Source organism: Lithobates pipiens, unplaced genomic scaffold, assembly GCF_037356315.1.
Source record: "Lithobates pipiens isolate NorthernLeopardFrog02 unplaced genomic scaffold, aLitPip1_a1.2 Scaffold_16, whole genome shotgun sequence".
Taxonomy (NCBI): Eukaryota; Metazoa; Chordata; class Amphibia; order Anura; family Ranidae; genus Lithobates; species Lithobates pipiens.
This window is the reverse complement of record NW_027507748.1, coordinates 457,082,446-457,102,404: the sequence shown is the minus strand read 5'-3', so window position 1 is coordinate 457,102,404 and position 19,959 is coordinate 457,082,446. Positions and strand designations below refer to the sequence as shown.

Genomic DNA, 19,959 nt, shown 5'->3' with positions numbered 1-19,959 from the left:
TCAGTCTCATAGCTATCTATAGGGATGAAGCACCTACATGGATGTACCCAGTTCATATTGGGACACAGTGGCTGTGTCTGTGAAGTCGTGGTGTCCCAATAGATATGAATGGCACACCTGTGCATCCCCATGTGAGTAAGCATGGCCCTATACAAGGCCCTGTGTGAACTCAGCCTTCCTCTACAATGACTATAGCTACAGAGGTGAGTGATATCAAAATATTTTATTGCTCATATTCTTGGCACTTTAAAGTGATACTAAAGTATTGTTTGTTATTTTTAAAGATCCTGATCCTTCTCTTCTCGGGTCTCTCTTCGGTGCCTTTGGCCCCTCCCACCTGTCAAGTGCCCACACAGCAAGCAGCTTGCTATGGGGGCACCCAAGCCGAGCCGCAGCTTCCTGTGTTCATTCAGACACTGAGCTGCAGTTTGGTTCTGCCCCCTCTCTCTCTTGATTGGCTGACTTTGACAGCAGCGGGAGCCAATGGCGCCTCCAATCAGCAGGGATATTCCAGGATGGCCGAGGCACACATGCTCATTGGTGGATAGAAATGGGGTTTGAGTAAGTATTAGGGGGGCTGAAGAGTGCTGCCTCTCCAATCACTTTAAGCTTTTCATTTTCTAGGCTGCAGTAGGAAAATCAGTTTTACAATTGCATTCACTACTGTTTAAGGAATACTGTTTTTGGACATAAAATCGTTAGGACGTGATTTTAATTATTATTAACAATAGTAATGTTGTTAGGACATTCAAATTATTGTATATCATATTAACTTTGTTGTATATGGCACTTTTATTTTTTAGGTTTGTTGGCCGAATAAATATTTATGGTGGAACAGACGACACCATTGCCAGGTTAGTGCTAAACATTTCTATAATTAAATACTACAGTTTGGAATTGTATTTGTTATATTTTTCAACGTATTCTTTCTTTATGTGATTTATTTTTTTTTCTCAATATTTTTCTTTAATTTTCAGGCCTCTAGGGTCTGAGAACCTGTTGCTTCGTGGTGCCACACTGAAAAACACCGAAAGGGTGTTTGGTAAGTCAAATAGAACATTTTGTTTAGTAAATTGACACAGTGAGCCTGAGTACATTTCCACCTTCATACACGACATTATAGTTACAGGTAGTATACAATGGAGAGAGAGTTCTTTTGGGGGTCAGATATTGCTTTGGCTTTTTTCTTTATAATTGTCCTTTGTTTAGGTTTCATTTAAAAAATCCATTTACATAAGTATACCAGTTCATTTATCAAACATGCTTTTGCTCTTATATAACCTTGTTTACCCTGTAAATCATTGAATTTTTTGTTATCAAACACCCGTATTAAGGGAAAATAATAATTTTGCACTTTGCCTGTAAACCAACAGTTTTTTCTAACTTCAGAAACATACATTGTGGTTATTGGCAGCACAACTTTTTTTTCAAAGCTTCAGCATTTCAAGGATTTGTGTTTTGTGGTATTTTCTTTTCCTTTTGCTAAGGACATTTCTCCTATAACACTTCCCCTATATCAAGGTTCATATGTTGAAAGTAAAATAAATAAGTACTCAGAATGGAGTGAAATGTTGTATCACAATTTTTTCCCTCTCTGACATTACAATAGAAAGAGAAATTAGTCTTTGCACCATTATTATATTATGATTATTATTATTCTTATTATACACGATTTATATAGCGCCAACAATTTATGCAGCACTTTACATGATAGAGGGGGGACAGCACAATACAGAAGGTACAGGAGGGCCCTGCTTGTAGAGCTTACATTCTAAAGGGAGAGGGTGGTGGTACAAAAGGTAATAGATGTAGGGAATGATTTGATGGGGGTGGCTCAGGGACAGTTGTTAGGTGGGTGTGGGATAGGCTTCCCTGAATAAGTGAGTTTTCAGGGATCTCCTAAAGGTGGACAGGTTAGGGGCTGATCGGATATACCGGGGCAGGGAATTCCAGAGGCAGAGAGAGGCTCTGTAGAAGTCCTGAAGGAGAGCATGAGAGGAGGTAACAAGGGAGCTAGAGAGCAGGAGGTCCTGGGAGGAGCGGAGGGGACGATTTGTGTGATAGCTGCAGATGAGGTTGGTGATGTAGCAATGTTGTGGATGGCCTTGTATGTTGTGGTTAGCATTTTGAATTTTATAAGGTGGGGTAGGGGAAGCCAGTGAAGGGATTGGCAGAGAGGGGCAGCAGTTGCCCCCACCCCACGAAAAATGCTTGCCCCTCTATGTTCAGACCATATAGTGTGTCTGACAAGGAAAGTTGTTGGTAGGTACTGATGGTCTGTCTTTAGAAATGATGGGAGCACTAAATACCTGTGTGCTCTTTACTAATTGTGCCTACTAACCTTTACCAACTTTTACATAAAGTGGTAATAAACCCAAAAGCAAAAATTTATTCTATTCCAGCCTACCAATTTTTAAATCTGGTGGTTGCATTCATTTTCTTTTTTTAGGCTTTTTCTTCTATTTTCAAGTCGGTTGTTTTTCAAAATAGAAGCTCTCCAACAGAACGTAGCAGCTATAGAGATGAGACAAACCATTTAACCCTAGCATGGGTGCTTACAATCAGCTTTTATTTGTTAGGTGGAGTTTGGTTTAAATTAGTTGGTGCATTTAAATCTGTTTGTCCCTCTAACACTCCCCTCCCTTCAAACTGACAATGCCGTTGTCCAAAGGTCCCCGTGTGCTCCTTCATCCAGAGTGGGGGCATTCTGATACCGGGGGTGTGTTACTGGCCAGATCACCAGGTGATAAGAGATAGAAAAAAGCCTAAGAAAATATACTGTATTTATTGGCGTATAACACTCACTTTATCACCCTGAAAATCGAGTGCAAATAGTGTGTGCGTGTTATATGCCGATACTGCAATTTGGGCTGTCCTATAGTTTAAAATGGATGTGCAGCTGACAAATCTGCAGCAACTGTATGATGGTATCATGCCACTATGAACGAAAATCTCTAAGGAATGTTTAGAACACCTTGATGAATCTATGCCACGAAGAATTAAGGCAGTTCTGAAGGCAGAAGTGGGTCCAACCCGGTATTGGCAAGGTGTGCCTAAAAAGTGGCCAGTGAGTGTATATTCAAAGGTGTATATTCAAAGGCATTGACAGTGTAACTGGCAGTAAGAGCAAAACAAAATGAAGCAAATATATAAAATATTTATAAAATAAAGATCAATTTAATTGACAAAGAAGCAACTTGATCAGCACATAGCCAGGTAAATCAACTCCCATTGGATGTCCGTTTATCATACAGATTGAACAACTATGACATTAGGAAAGCCAGGAAAAAGGAACAATAGCATGCGGTGGTGGCCCCTTCAGGGTTAAATTGCTAAACCTTGTCAAGAGTGGTAAGCCCCTTACACACGATTCGAATATTTCCAAAGTGACAAACCTGAAAATACCAGATCGTACGATTTTTGTTTTAACCACCTCAATACCGGGCACTTTTGCACCTTCCTGCCAAGGCCAATTTTCAGCTTTCAGAGCTGTCACTTTTTAAATGATAATTGCGCAGTCATGCTACACTGTACCCAAATAAAATTTTTAGCATTTTGTTCCCACAAATAAAGCTTTATTTTGGTGGTATTCACCTCTGCAAAGATTTTGAAAAAAAAAGTTTTCCCTCCGTTTTTGTTATACAATTTTGTAAATAAGTAAATTTTCTCCTTCATTGATAAGCTGTACCGATAAGACGGCACCAATGAAATAGCACTGATGAGGTAGCACTGATGGGCACTGATATGTGGCTCTGGGCATTGATAGGTGGCACTGATGGGTACTTATGGGTGGCACTGATAGATGGCACTGATGCGCACTGAAAGGCGGCATTGATGGGCAGTGATGGCTGGCACTGATAGATTTCACTGATAGATTTCACTGATAGGCATCACTGGTGGCACTGGCAGGTATTTTTCATTGGCGCTAATTGGCATTTCCCTGATGGTCTAGGGTGGCATACCTGGTGGTCATCAGTGGTGGCCATCCCTGGTGGTGCTGACGGCATCCTGGTGGCCCTGGACGGGCATCTGAGGGGGGCTGCACTTATAAACAATTAGTACAGACCCCCCCATCAGGAGAGCCACTGATCGGCTCTCCTCTACTCGCGTCTGTCAGACGTGAGTAAGGAAAGGCCGATCAACGGCTCTTCCTGTTTACATTGTGATCAGCCATGATTGGTACGAGCACCCGGGGGCGTGTCAGTCTGACACACCGCAACTCCGATCTAGGCAAAGAGTCTCTAATATAGGCTCTTTACCTAGATCGGAGTTGCGGTGTGTCAGACTGAAACGCCCCTGGGGCGCGCAGCGGCTTGTTATCCTGACCACGTCATATGACGTCCAGTCAGGATAACACAACCACTTTGCCGATGTCATTTTGCTATATAGTGGGCGGAAAGTGGTTCATCAGTACAGTTTTTGTCCGAAAATACAATACCAACACACTAAAACACATTACATCACTTCCAAAATAAAATTTCTGTCATACAATAATTTTCGTACTTTAGTAACCTATTTGTTTTCAATATGGAGATTGGCATCCAAAAAAAATCTGGACGATCATTCCCCGGATAATCTCGTTGTGTGTACTAGGCTTTAAGCCTTACATGGGGATCAAGTTAGCCTTGGAAGAAGTTCCTCCATGTACTTGTTCCAGACGTAGCCTTTTCATCAGACACACTGTTTTGTTTTTCTCATGTAAACCTGTATATACCTGTAGAGATTGCCCTAATTTACAACCACCCTCTAAAATATATATAGAACGTTATAGACTGGCTGCCTGGATGCTCTTGTCCACATTGTCCAGATTAGAGGAGCAAGAGCTTTCAGCATCACCAAAGTAGTGGCATTGTTCTCAGTTACACTGAGTGCCAGTGAACGCTGGTACAGAGAATTCTGCAGTAGCTGGGTGGCTAGATGTTACAGTTTTTCCTTTTGTTCTGTATTTTTGCTGACAAACACAGACTAATATATTAAAAGATTAGTAAGCTTATGTTTCTTTGTTTATCTAAACCAATGTAGGCTTCCCAATTCAACAGAGAGCAGCAGTGAATTCCCTTGTGAATGTCTAGTTTTGGATAGCCTTAAATCACTCTGTGATGAGGGCTTGTCCTTTGGATGGATTGAGTTCAGTAGATTTTTCAGTTTGCTGGTCTCAAGTAACAATCTCCTTTTACTCTTCTTCTCTAATTCTAGGTGTCGCTATATACACTGGAATGGAAACCAAGATGGCTTTAAATTACCAATCCAAATCACAGAAAAGATCTGCTGTTGAAAAGTAAAGTGTTCTACTGCATTATTTATGACTGTTGTTGCATGTAACAATTTAGCTATGTTGCTGAACGATAACCTCAATCTAAAGCTGGCCATACACTAGTAAAATTGTGTCCTATTGCCTGGGGGCCCCCACATAATCTCCTATTGCCCAGGGGCCCCATAATATCCTATTGCCCAGGGGGTCCCATGAGTTGTCAGTCAGAGTAGGTAAATATAATGTTTGTAAAGGGTTGTGGTTTATTTTTTAAAGATTTCAGTTTAGTAAAGACTGTGCTGAATTAAAGGACAAGTATGGCCAAAACTCCCTTTTAATGTGGGTTACAGGACTGCAATTAGTTCTGCACCCTTGTGATCCAGATTCAGCCAAAAGCAGACTAAAGCCTGCTGTCTGACGTCACAGAGCCGGTCATGATGTCCGGATCCACCCAAATGACCTGACTGACAGCTGGCTCAACATCAAGAGCCTGAGCCAGCTGCTCCCACCCCCTCCACAGTTCGGTGCTTCAGTGAGTGCTGGAGGGGCAGAGCACTCAGAGCGGATCCGAGAACTAAGCGATCAGCAGTCTTTGATCACTCAGTTCTTGATGTAGAGCCAGCGGGGAACAGCTCAATCCATTACTGCAGCCATATAAGTGAGTATAAAAGTTTGTTTTTTTTGGCTTCCCACACTTCTCTTTTTTGAATTGACATTTTTCTTCACATATATTGTGATTATAGTACCAGCTGCTGATCCAAACTAATTAGATCCCATATCTGTGGTGCGGATATATTATACATTTTCTTTTATTTTAAGATGACAATCATTTAAAATGATTGTCGCTACAAGGTCACTTGTAAACTAAGCACACTTCCTAACAGAAAATCTCCCATAGTTGCTTTCCCTGCAGCCCTTGTCTTCAAATCGTGTGCCTTTGCTGCTCCTCCACCGCTGCAGGTATTTCACATTTGGGTGTGTTGAATATGCGCTTGTTCTGCCACACATTACCGTTCCTTCTGCTAGCTTGTACATTCTGTTGTGTTAAATTGGAATGCCGCGTACACGCAAGCGGACTTTCCGACAACAAAACCGTGGATTTTTGCATACACACGGTCACACAAATGTTGGCCAACAATTATGAACGTGGTGACGTAAAAGACATATGAGGAGCCGATTAAAAAGGAAGTTCAGTAGTCATGTCATATCTCCATTACGAACGCTAGTTTTACAAGACTGAGCGCTTCCGGCTTGTACTTTATTCCGAGCATACGTGAACTTTTTTGCGACGTACTTGTGTACACACGATCGGAAAGTCTGACAAACAAAGTTTTGTTGGTTTAAAATTTGAGAACCTGCTAGCCAACATTTGTTGGTGGAAAGTCCAACAACAAATGTTTGATGGAGCATACACACGGTTGGACTTTCAGCCAACAAGCTTACATCCAACATGTGTACGAGGCATTAGTGTATCTAATGTGTTACTAAACCCAGGACCCTGCATTCACTATATCTGGTCTCCCACAGTACTTTTCTCATCAGCAGTATATAGCAGTCTTTTGATTTCTTGTGATTCCTGCTGAAGCTTGTAGGAGGCGTTTTCATACTTCAATGAGCTGTCCTTTGAAGCTGCAGGGCTCCTGACCCTCTGTCTGGACAGTGCTGATTGGCCCTGTGCTGATCACATGCACTCTCCTAAGAAAAAAAAAATCTCTCTAGCAATACACATCAAACTGAGCATGTGCAGCCTGACTCCAAAATCTCTGTCTTATCCAGACTTCTCCAGGGGGGGCAGTGCAGGGAGGGAGGGGAGGATCTGAGCATACAACATCAAACAGCCTTTTTACACAATGCAAAGGATTAACCCCTTGGGTTCCACAGTGAGCATAACGAGCATGCTTTATTGCATATACAGATTGATTGTACAGTTGTGGGTTTAGTAACATTATTATTTCAGTCTCCGCAGATGTATTGTATGTGTCTATATGTATACTATCTAATATTACAGCTTTGGTCAGCAGTAAATACTGGAAGTATGTAAGGGGGACATTTTCCATGCACTGGCAATTAAGAACCACTTTTGACTTAAAAAAACACAATTTCACGCTCTTGTTTAGGCTTTTCTGCGAAGTTTTTGATGTTCGCAGTGGGGCACGCATGCATACAATGTACACAAGAAACAAACTATCAGCTTACCTGAGCCATCCCCAGTGCTGCCTTTGTAAGTCCAGTGCTTTGCGCTGAGACGCACAGTGGGGTAGATTTATTAAAACAGGTGCTCTCAAAATCTGGTGCAGCTGTGCAAGGTAGCCAATCACCTTTTAACTTCAGCTTGTTCAGTTAAGCTTTGGCAATAAAACCTGGAAGCTGATTGGTTTGTATGCAAAGCTGCCCCAGATTTTGCATGCTCCAGTTTTAGTAAATAACCTCCAGTATGTTTAATCCATAATTCTAGTATGGCTAAGAATATCCTTTCTAAGCTGTCATGCTGTTCCCGGATATTAATAACTAAAAATAACATATACATACAGATGTATTTTCTGTATAACAAGGAGCCAAATAAAGCTCACAGATGACTTGATATTTTCCTTCTAGGTCAATGAATGCCTACCTTATAGTCTACCTGTGTATTCTCATCAGTAAAGCTTTAATAAACACTGTGTTGAAATATGTATGGCAGAGTGAGGCTTCCCGGGATGAGCCTTGGTACAACCAAAAGACAGACTCTGAAAGACAAAGACACTTGGTAAGAAAACATTGTGTTCATTTAGTTTGTCCACTTCAGAACTGCTTGTCTCCCCCCTTCACCGATTCCATTTCCTTTTCTGTCTTCTTCTGAAACTTGTGTTGTCTTCTTTCCTTCTCTTGTCTTCTTTTATGTCTTCTTGGGGTCTCTACGATGTTTCCTTTTTATGTATTTAGTTGCGCTTAATGGGAAAATGATTTTATGTGTTGAAAAAACAATTTTTTTTTTGTCTGTTTTCTGTCATTGCAGTTAATCAGAGCATTCACAGACTTTCTGGCTTTTATGGTCCTTTTCAACTACATTATTCCCGTCTCCATGTACGTCACAGTGGAAATGCAGAAATTCCTGGGCTCCTATTTCCTCACATGGGATGAGGAGATGTTTGATGAGACAATCGGAGAAGGTCCTCTGGTAAACACCTCTGATCTAAACGAAGAGCTTGGACAGGTAAAAAAACAATGCATATCTCTAAAAAATAAATAAATGATAAAAAAAATGGAAAGGAAAAATGGCATGTTATGTAAAGACACTAATATTTACATAAGTGTGCACAATTACCCATACATGTCCAGAAGCTGAGATATTTAGAGTCTTTGTTGTCATCATTTGCTTTCTTATCCATTTTAGGCCTACATAAGGCTTGCCAGGGATGGTTGTTATTTCAGATTTGTTACAGTAAAACCTTGGCTTCAGAGTAACTTGGTTTGAGAGCGTTTTGCAAGACAAGCAAAATGTTTTAATACATTTTGACTTGACATATAAGCGATGTCTTGATATACAAGTAGCGTCATGTCACAATTTAGTATAAAAGAGAAAAGAGGTGCCTCTAAGTGTAGCAATATGGTTACATTTAATGAAGGTACAACATTTAGCAACATATTGCTACACTTAGAGGTGCCTCTCTTCTCTTTTATCCCCTTCCCGCCCAGCGTACGCAGATGTGCGTACTCGGCTTTCGGGGGTTATACTGGAATGATGCCCGCAGCTGCAGGCATCATCCTGGTACCGTTTTTTAGAGAAGGTGATCGGCATTCCAGGTACAACAACTGATGTGGCTAAAAGCCGCTCGGCTGTTATCCCGGGGGAGCGGGAGGGGACGTCCCACCCCTCCCGCTGCTCTGAATGGGCCTCCCAAGGGGACACCCGATTCACGAACCGCCACTTTCAGCTGCTAGCCACAGACTGGAAGGTAGCCAGAAACGGCTTTGTTCCAGCCTCCTGATTGTAAACACGGAAGCGACGTCACAACGTCACTTCCTGTTTACTCGGCAGACAATGGCGCCGGTTTAAAAAAAAAAATACAGTATTCAGAATCGCCGAAAACGGCGATCTGAATACTTTGAAGTGCAAAGGAGGGATTTGGGGTCTTTTAGACCCCCGATCCCTCCATAAAGAATTCAAGAATACCTGTCACCACCTGTTACTGTCACAAGGGATGTTTACATTCATTGTGACAGCAATAAAGTGATCAAAAAACACAGTTTATTAATATAAAAATAAATAAGAAAAAAATTAAAGTGCCCCCGTCCCCGCGAGCTCGCGCAGCAAGGGAAGCGCATACGGAAGTCACTCCCGCATATGTAAACGGTGTTCAAATCACACATTTGAGATATCGCTGTGATCGTCAGAGCGAGAACAATAATTCTAGCACTAGACCTCCTCTGTAACTCTAACCTAGTAACCGTAAAAAAAAAATGAAAACGCCACCTATTGAGATTTTTAGGTACCGTAGTTTGTCGCCATTCCACGAGTGCGCACAATTATAAAGCATGACATGTTTGGTATCTATTTACTCGGTGTAACATCATTTTTCACATTATACAAAAAAATTGGGCTAACTTTACTGTTTTGTTTTTTTTAATTCATGAAAGTGTCCCTTTTCCCAAAAAGTTGCGTTTAAAACACTGCTGCACAAATACCGTGTGACATAAAATATTGCAACAATCGCCATTTTATTCTTTAGATTCTCTGCTAAAAAATACATATAATGTTTGGGGGTTCTAAGTAATTTTCTAGCAAAAAATACAGATTTTAACTTGTAAACACCAAATATCAGTAATGACCATGAAAGGGTTAAACTCTGTAGCTCCTGCTGGATTTTGCTTCTAATCCCCTTGTGGAGGCTTCCATTTGTGGATGGACCTTTTATGGCTACACAACCTATTGCATTGTTATAATCTTTTTATATGGAATATAAACTGAAGGACCTATGAATAAATGGTTGTGGAATGAATCATCTGAGTTTCTATGATTTCTTATGGGGGAATTCACTTTGATATACAAGTGGTTTGGATTACAAGCATGTTTCTGGAACGAATTATGCTCGGAATCCAAGATTTTATGTATGTTGTAATTTCTTGATGTCACATTTTGTACATTGACTCTTATTTTCTGTGTGTTGGTCTTTCAAAACATGATTTGGGCTCATGGGTGTTGGGCACAGGCATTGTTTTCCTGCATGTGATATAAATTGGCAGATCGGCAAAATGCCATGGATTTTTTATTGAATAATACACAGAGCAGTTCAAAGGCTATACTGACCTGCTTTACGTTGTGCCTCGTGTCCTATAAAGGTGTGTTTGAACTGCAGACAAAGCAGGCCAAATGCATCCTTTTCTTGTCAAATTCTGCGTTTTCTATTCAAATACAGCTGCATGCATTGGGAAGGAGAATGCATTGCTTGACTACAACACTCATTGTAATGAGCCCTTAGAATTCTGAAGGCTGTTTTAAATTAACAGATTAACATTACAAATCCTGATCTTTATTCTACGTAGTTGCACGCTGATTAGGATGTAGTGGCTATATCTGTATATCTGTGACACATTATGATTATATTAACATGCTAAATGCATTTTTCTTCTGCTGTATTACAATATAGCATTTCTTAAGCCCAGAGGTTATACCACATCATGGTGTTTGTGTCTTTCAGCAGTCCCTTGTGATTTATTCCCTACAGTGTTACATTTCTGTTTATCCGCCTTCATGATAGCTGTCTACGTTTCCTTTTTCTAGATTTGTTTTTTTAATTTTTTTTACCTTTTGGTTAGACAAGTCCCTACAGGTTATACACCTATTGCTGGCCGGCACAGTGGTGTAGAGCAGTGGTCATCAACCATGTCCTCAGGGCCCACTAACAGGTCAGGTTTTATGTATTACCTTGTGGAGTTGCAGACTAGAATAAAGCAATCACTGAGCAGCAAATGATATCACCTGCAATGTATTTCAGTTATCTTGCAAACCTGGCCTGTTAGTGGGCCCTGAGGACACGGTTGATGACCGCTGGTGTAGTGGATAGCACTTTCGCCTAGCAGTAAAAAGGGTCGCTGGCTCAAATCCCAACCACAACACTACCTGGCTGGAGTTTGCATGTTCTCACTGTGCCTGGGTGGGTTTCCTCCAGGTACTCCAATTTCCTCCCACATTCCAAAGACATGCTGGTAGGTTAATTGGATCCTGTCTAAATTGTCCCTTGAATGTGAGTTAGGGACTTTAGAGTGTAAGCTCCTTGAGAGAGGGACTAATGTGAATGTACAATGTATATGTAAAGCGCTGCATAACTTGACAGCGCTATATAAGTACGTGAAATAAATGAAAAAAATAAATAATCACTGAAGATTAACATGTTTGAACAGTAGATTTGTCTATGCATTTTGGTTCCCCCCTAGTACTGTAACTAAAAATTATTTACAACCAAATACATTCAATCATTTATTTTTTAATAAAATTAACAAAGGATCTTATTGGTTATTATGGGCTTGGTCTTGACTCGGAGAACATTCTTGTTACTTTTTTTTATAAATGTTGTAAGGTAGCCAAAAAAAATGGATGGTGAGACATCCATCTATCTTCAATGTCCTTGGCACTCTGACTACACTGATGGATGTTAGTGAGCAAATTTGGTAAAATACACATTGGGGGGACAGTTATCAAGCAAATCAGTGCCACATTTAGACAAAAATCATGTTACCTGCCATATAGCACTTAGCAAAGTCTCTGAGACTGGTTTACAGTGTTTTTATGACCCAGGTGTGTCTGTTTTCCTGGGTAACCAACTGCAACAGATTTGCAACATGTGGAATAGATTTATTACTGAAAATGAGACCGATTTTTCACATAGATGCATAATTAAAAAGTGTTAAGGATCAGCTTTCATGTAGTACAGTGTTACAGAGCGGCCAAGTGAGGAATTTATGACTCGAACTGTAACCTTGTAATGAACCTTCCATGCAATTTATCTCACTGCTCCTGTTTAGTTTTGCTGTGTGACAACATTGATGTCCCACATTCTGTTTTCCCTATAAAAGGAGCACAATTAGTGGCTGCTTCTGTTTTTTGATAAATCTCAGTGTGCTTGAATCTGCACTTCCCATGACTAGAAACAATTCTTAATGCCTTGTTGGACAGCCCTCCAAGGTCAAATCTTTGCTCAGTTGATACAAGAATGTAATCAGGTACTTTTCAAGCATTTGTGTGTATATCGGCACCCTAACTTGCCTATCCAGTAAGATGCAAATTCCAATTGTATGCATTTTGAAACTAACATATTTTTAAAAGATGCTGATCTAAATCACTTTCCTAATGCGACATTGAGCCTATTTTGCATGCTTTACCGTCTTTTTGGTTCTTTGCACCTTGGTATCCGGCTGTTTTATTCGATTGAAAAATATATATACCGTATATAATTATATATATAAATAATATATAAATAGACTTCTCCAGAGCCTCTCCCATCCTCTGGAACTCCCTGCCCCAGTCTGTTCGATCAGCCCTTACCCTGTCCACCTTTAGGAGATTCCTGAAAACTCATTTATTCAGGGACACCTATCCCACACCCACCTAACTGTCCCCGAGCCACCCCCATCAAATCATTCTCTGCAGCTATTACCTTTTGTACCATCACCCCCTCCCTTTAGAATGTAAGCTCTCCGAGCAGGGCCCTCCTGTACCCTTTTGTATTGAACTGTATTATAATTGTGTTATCCCCCCCCCCCATACATTGTAAAGCGCTACATAAAATGTTGGCGCTAAATAAATTGTGTATAATAATAATAATAAAATAATAATAATATAATTATACAACAAAAGAACACATATAACATTCCCATCACATAACCCCTCTCAACATCGATACCAAAAAAAGAAAAAAAAAACACACCTCACACTTTCATATTTATGCTCATCAAACCATATTTCAATCCTCCCCTTCACATTTTACCCGAATGGTACATACATATATTATTATGTCATTTCCCTCCAAGATTATATCTCTTTATTAATTTTCCATATCATAAATATACTCAACTGATTACGCAGATTGGAGACTAACTACCAGTGCCAGATCTTTAAAAAACATTTTTTTTGTTTACAAAATCTTTACGAATTTTTCAGGACATCTCCTATGTTTTACATGCCAGTCCCTCTCATCTTAAATTAAGATTAATTGCTTTGATCCATTGATCTATCATTGGTGGATAGTTTGATATCCATTTTTGTAGTATAAGTTTGCGAGCCATATACATAGTTCTCAACCACATCACATGCGCTTCAACTGGGGGAATATCTTCCAGTATAATCCCTAGCAATGCTATTTTGGATCAGGCTGTACTTGTGTAGAGCACAAGGAATTTAAAATATCAATTTTTTTTTTTTTTTTTTTTAAGAAAAGGCCCCTATCTGATACATCATGGGGACCGAGGACATCAGGAGAGACCAGAAACATAACAGAAGGCATTCATCAGAAGTGCATACATTTTGCAGAGCTTTGCTTTTTTTAAATAGTTTGATTGAAGATGTTGTTTTAGTGTAGGCAAAGTTTAAATTCAGGTTGTCATCTGGTGTCATTTGGGCATTGTTCAATGAAAGAAACATTTTAGCACTAGAGCAGTTTAAGAATGTTATCTGACTGTTTTGCATTCCCTAGTGTATTTTAAAATACATTGCAAAATTCTACTGAAGTACTTGTGCTCATTAATATTTCTCTATCTACCTTCTCTTCCTGTTTTGATGGCTGGGTAAAGAGAAAAAAAGGCAGATACTTGCATATACATCGATTTTTGTTTTATAGTTCTAGCATGTCCTTCTTTGTCCTGTCCCTTTTTATATGGCTAAAACGTTTGCCTGCTGCACTTGGTTTTATATGAGTACCTGTATCTCCTTTCTCACATCATAAAGGAAGAAGGTTGAAGATTTTATCAGTGCGCACGTGACAGACCACGCATATAAAACTGGAGAAAAATGTTTTCCAGTCAAATGTTAACTATCTTTTTCTAATTTGTGTTAGAAGAATGAAAGCTGGAATCTTAAAGTAGAACTAAACTTTTACAAAAAAATTATAGTTTTGTAGAGGTTTGTAAGTAACGTAGAACTACAAAAAAAATCCTTTTTAGGGCCATTATTCACAGGTTTTATTTGCGTCAGGCAGTGGCAGAACTACCAGGGTGGCAAAAGTCACACTTGCAACTGGGCCCTGGTATTCAGCCACTGTTGGGGGGCCCCAGTGGGGTTGCTGGCCGCAGGGCTCTGAGCTGAGAGTGTCTCTCTCATACAGCCCAGAGCCTGCACTTACAGTCCCCCCCTCCCTCCTCCCTCACACAGATGAGAGAGAAGAGAGCAGATTTGTTTCTCCTCCTCCTGCCCCTCCCATTCTGTGTGAACCTAAGGAATTGTGAAACTAAATGTGGTCATTCAGTTGTTGGGCTTCACCCCCCCCCCCCCCCCCGCGGTGGACATACAGGAGCAGAGCGGCGGGAGGAGAAGGAGCAGATTGCTCTTTCCTCTCCCATCCATGTGAGGGAGTCTCCTCTCCCATTTGTGCATGGGAAACTGTCAGTGCAGGCTCTGGGCTGTATGAGAGAGATGCTCTCAGCTCAGTCCTGCTAAGGCAGCACTGATAGGCTTCACTGATGGGTACTGATGGGCGGCATTGATGAGCACTGATGGGCGGCATTGATGAGCACTGATGGGCGGCATTGATGAGCACTGATGGGTGGCACTGGGCAATAATAGGCAGCATTGATGAACACAAATAGATGGTACTGATAGGCTGCACTGATGGAGCTGCACTAATAATCTGCGATTATCTGTGTAAACAATGTACTTGACAGTCTTGCCAGTTAATGGCTCTCCTTTCCTCACACAGACACAGCGTGGGAGGAAAGGACAGCTGATAACCAGCAAGTCTGTTTACATGTGATCATCTGATCACATGGTAAAGGGTTGCTGTGATTGGCCCTTTACTGTGATCTGTAATCAGCTGTGTCCAAAGGACACAGCAGTCAGAGAGCACACTGGACACATGCCCTAGGGGCCACACAAGAGCGGGGTTCTGGGAGGATGTCTATGTATGCCCTAGAAAGGGGTCATGGGAGCCCTTCATGGTTTCTTGCACTGGGGCCCTGAAGGTTCTAGTTACGCCTCTTAGTTCAGGATTGCTTAATTCCCCATATAAGATAATGGAAATATAGATCAGCTTCAAGCAGATCAGGGAGAGGTCCACCGCAAGTCAGATGCACCTGTCAGTGTATTCTGAATGATCTCAATGTATCAAAGTGATCTCAAAAGCAAAGCTGCATTTCCTCATTGACACAGGCCCAAAGTCATTTTTCACATGCTCTTACGCCTGTTGGCTCTTTCTCGGAACTCACTGTGAATATGTATATGTTAAAACAGTGTGTGTGTATGCGCCAGAATGTTAGTTAGCTTTGGCTAGCTCGAAGCTCAAAAACGCTCAACAGGCAAAATCCCATTCATTTTAATGAGCCCCATTGATACTCAGATGTGAACAAGGGCCATTGAAATTAATAGGATTTTGCTTTTTGAGTATCTTCAAGCGTCGAGCTACAAAATACTCAGGTTTGAATGCAGCCTAAGCTGGCCAACAGGAACCAGACAAATTTCAATCCATGTATGGCCGTCTCCGTTTAACAGAATTTGATTGTTAGACCCCATAAACGCTATACAACTTTGTTGTCCGATTTCCTTTAGATTTACCAAAATTATGTAGTGCAAGGGCCTGCCTGATTGTTCCCAAATTGAAACTCTTATGCCTCGTACACATGATCAGATTATCGTACGACATATCGTTCGCATTTTGATGCATAAAACTAATATTGAATACAACAGTGCAAAATGTCCTCTACGAAAAGTAAGATTTTTGTCATACGATTCTGGCAAAACCTTCCGGTGTGCATAGCTACGTATCGGAAATGATGTCAAATACGTGTGACCCCTGTGTCTGCCATGCCTTTTGGCTTTCCGTTCGTAGTGTACAGGCATATTCGTGTATTGCTCTCCGGACGTTTCTTTTCACTCGTTTTTTTGCTCATTCTATTAACGAACGGAGAACATTACAGAAGGAATGCAGGACCCAGCACTTCCAATTGCCATGTTGGGGATATTGGCTATCCAGAGTGTCCTTAAAAAAGAAAACATCAAAACATTATATAATTAATATAATTATATCATATTTTCATGGAACATGCTGATAAATAACTACAATAATATTATCTGTTCATTGATTGCTGAGAAATATTGTAATTGGCTACAGGTGAGTTTTTGTTCTTATGATTGGGCATTTTCGCGGTATGAACATTGTTTACATTCTCCCATCTCCTTCCGGTTTATTTTTATGTTTCCGATCATACATATTGTTCATCTATCAATTTTTAGTGGACACATACTGTACTGATTAAATGATTGTCGTATGATGGGCTATCGTCCGAGCAAAGTTTTCGTGTTTGTCCCTTCAGATTTTGTTGGATGAACTGTCGTGATCAGCTGTGTACTAACAATCAGATTATCCAATGATCAATCCGAAAGCAATTTTTATCATCCGATAATCTGATCGTGTGTACGAGGGAATATGGTTTGACCTTATATTAAATGGTTTTGGTAAATCTAAAGGAAAAAAAATCTAAAGAAAATAGTATAGTGTTTATCCAACTTTAGATTGACTTCTGTCAAACAAGAATTTTGGAAAAGCTTTGACACTGCAGCCAATCAGCTGCAGCAACGGATCAGCAGATTTTTATGGTGAAGGAGTCTCACTATGAGAATACAATGTCCTAGCTAGGAGGATTCCTCCATCCACCTCCGCCTCGCTGGGGAGGAGCCCCCTTTTTGTTTAGAGCAAAAAAAATAATCTATGGCCAGATTAAGAAATGAAGTGTCCCTTGGTACACTTTGCTGGTGTGATGAATTGAGAAAAAACAAAACAACAAAAAAAATGTCTCTATTACAGCAACTATTTTTTTTACGATCTTTGGTTTGGAGACACATTGGAGATGACGATACACAGTCTATAATACCCTACTTTATTTTACATTAGGTTCAATATTTGTAATGTGTTAGTGAATGACTGAAAGTGCTACCTTTTTATTTTAAAGCTTACTGGCCATTATTGGGTGTTGTTGAGCTGCAGATGACCAGGTTAGCAGAGTGTTCACATCTGTGTTCACATGTGAATCCATAGCCGCGTCATGAAAGCCAGCTGGTGTTTATTTACCATGATGTGTATTGTTTGTAGAAACACAGGGATGTGGATATCAAGGAGGAGATGAATGTGTGGGAATAATTAGCACCTTCTGTTTGGAATCTTTCTTATAAATGCTCTGTTGCTAATTGCTTTAGCTACTAATAGCAGGCCTTTCCAATTTCAGACGCACAGTAATTGAACAAATGCCTCTGTCTTTTTTTTTTTTCCTCTTTAAATTAACAAAGATATATTAATCTATATGAGGATATATATTAAATTGCTTATTAAGAACAAGTTGTTGTTGCTGTTGTGGTTTTATATGGTTATATATATATTTACGTAAATTATTTTATTTATTTATTTATTTTCCCTTGATTTGGCAAAGGGTTGTGTGGTGAACAAATTGTGGGCAGTATGGTGTTTTTTTTTGCAGATTCTGGTTTACTTCCCTCATTTTGCATGAAATTTACATACACTATATTAGCAAACGTAATGGGACGCCTGCCTTTACGCACACATGAACTTTAATGACATCCCAGTCTTGGTCCGTAGGATTCAATATTGAGTTGACCCACCCTTTGCAGCTTCAATTATTCTGGAAAGGCTGTCCACCAGGTTTAGGAATGTGACTATGGGACTGTTTAACCATTATTTCAGAAGCGCATTTGTGAAGTCAGGCACCAATGTTGAACGAGAAGGCCTGGCTTGCAGTCTCCACTCTTAATTCATCCCAAAGGTGTTCTATTGGGTTACGGTCACCCAAGTTCCTCCACCCCAAACTCAGTAATCCATGTCTTTATGGGCGATGCTTTGTGTGCACTGATCCCAATCATTTAAAGAGGAAGTAAAGCCAAACAAAAAAATAAAAATAAAAAATACACCCTGCAAGGCAAAGACCTAATGAGTATGCATAGCATATGCAATAGGCCGTCAGATATTGGCACCATAGCTTGTGGACCAAATAATATCCACCAATTTGTACTTATTTTTACCAAAGATATGTAGTAGTATACATTTTGGCCAAAATTTATGAAGAAAAAATTACTAATCTGCTAAATTTTATAACAGAAACAAAGAAAAATTAATTTTTTTACAGAATTTTCTGTATTTTTTCTTTTATAGCACAAAAAAAAAAAAACGAGCAGTGATTAAATACCACCAAAAGAAAGCTCCATTTGTGTGAAAAAAAGGACAAAAATTTCATATAGGTCCAGTGTTGCATGACTGAGTAATTGTCATTCAAAATGTGAGAGCACCAAAAGCTGAAAATTGGTCTGGTTATTAAGGGTGTTTAAGTGCCCAGTGGTCAAGTGGTTAAAGAGGAGAATGGGGTATCTCATGTGAGATTTCTAATCAGTGTGCTTAACAGCATGGATATAGCCCTGTGTAATATGAATGAACAGTTAAAGTAGAACTATAGGCAAAACTTTTCTTTTTAATTTTGGATAGTGCATGGGAGGGTTATAACCCCTGTCAGATTTCTTTTCACCCTCTGTGTTCCATTGCAGAGATTTTCCTTCACTTTCTTCCCCTTAGACAAACAGGAAGTAGGAGGAAAATCCCTGTAAATTAAGGGAATTTTTTGAGACCCCCAGGTCATCAGAATTGATGTCTCCATTAGAAGATTTCCCCTCTATTACTTTTCTGGGAACAACCCAAGAGTTGGGGTTTTCTTTTACTTTCACTTTCAATGATAATGGTAAACATGACAACAAGAGAGGGTGAATCTCTGTGAAATCCGGGGCACAGACAGCAATAAAGCCTCAGAGGTGTCCATCTCCACTCGTCCAAAATGAAAAAACGTTTTGCTGCAGTATCTTTCTCCCCATATGAGCTCCTGCAGTGTGGCTTGTGATGTGTTGGCACATACCTTATGCCGCATTCAGACCAGACTTTTCAACAGCAAAGGTCCGACGGAACGAATCTGCCACACAATTCGATCATGTGTGGGCTTCATCGGACCTTTGCTGTCTAAAAATCAGACGGACTTTAGATTTAGAACATGTTTGAAAACTTTCAGACTGACTCGAGTCTGGTCGAAAAATCTGTTTGTATGCTAGTTCGGATGAAAACCGACGCTAGGGCTGCTATTGGCTACTGGCTGTGAACTTCCTTAGTCTAGTCCGGTCGTACGTCATCACGTTCAAATCCGTCGGACTTTGGTGTGATAGCGGGTGGCCAAGTCCGTTCGTTCGAAAAGTCAGTTGGAACTCCGCTGAAAGTCAGTCAGGAAGACCGTCGGACCTAATTTCCCGGAAAGTCCGGTCGTGTGTACACAGCATTAGAGTGTTTATACACAACCACAGAAGTGTAAGCGATCAATGGACATTAGTCCATGGACACCCTTGTATAGCACTGAAGGGCGATCCACTATATATTGTCAACTTATCTGTGATGTTGCCTGTGTGGCACTGATGTGCTTCTCAGATACTACCTAGAGGTTCTATTTACTCCCTTACTGATTATACATAGAAGAGAAACCTCTAC

General features: G+C 40.3%; 1 protein-coding gene across 6 annotated transcripts in view; it reads left to right on the top strand.

The window, feature by feature from the left end:
* Window positions 1-19,959, top strand: part of ATP11A (ATPase phospholipid transporting 11A) — a 241,603-nt gene that overhangs the window by 137,913 nt on the left and 83,731 nt on the right. For all 6 annotated transcript variants that reach the window (XM_077482875.1, XM_077482874.1, XM_077482876.1 and 3 more), the window contains exons 8-12: window positions 804-854; window positions 978-1,042; window positions 5,197-5,278; window positions 7,847-7,997; window positions 8,247-8,444. In XM_077482875.1, coding sequence (XP_077339001.1) covers window positions 804-854; window positions 978-1,042; window positions 5,197-5,278; window positions 7,847-7,997; window positions 8,247-8,444 — 547 coding nt within the window. The remainder of the gene's footprint in view (window positions 1-803; window positions 855-977; window positions 1,043-5,196; window positions 5,279-7,846; window positions 7,998-8,246; window positions 8,445-19,959) is intronic.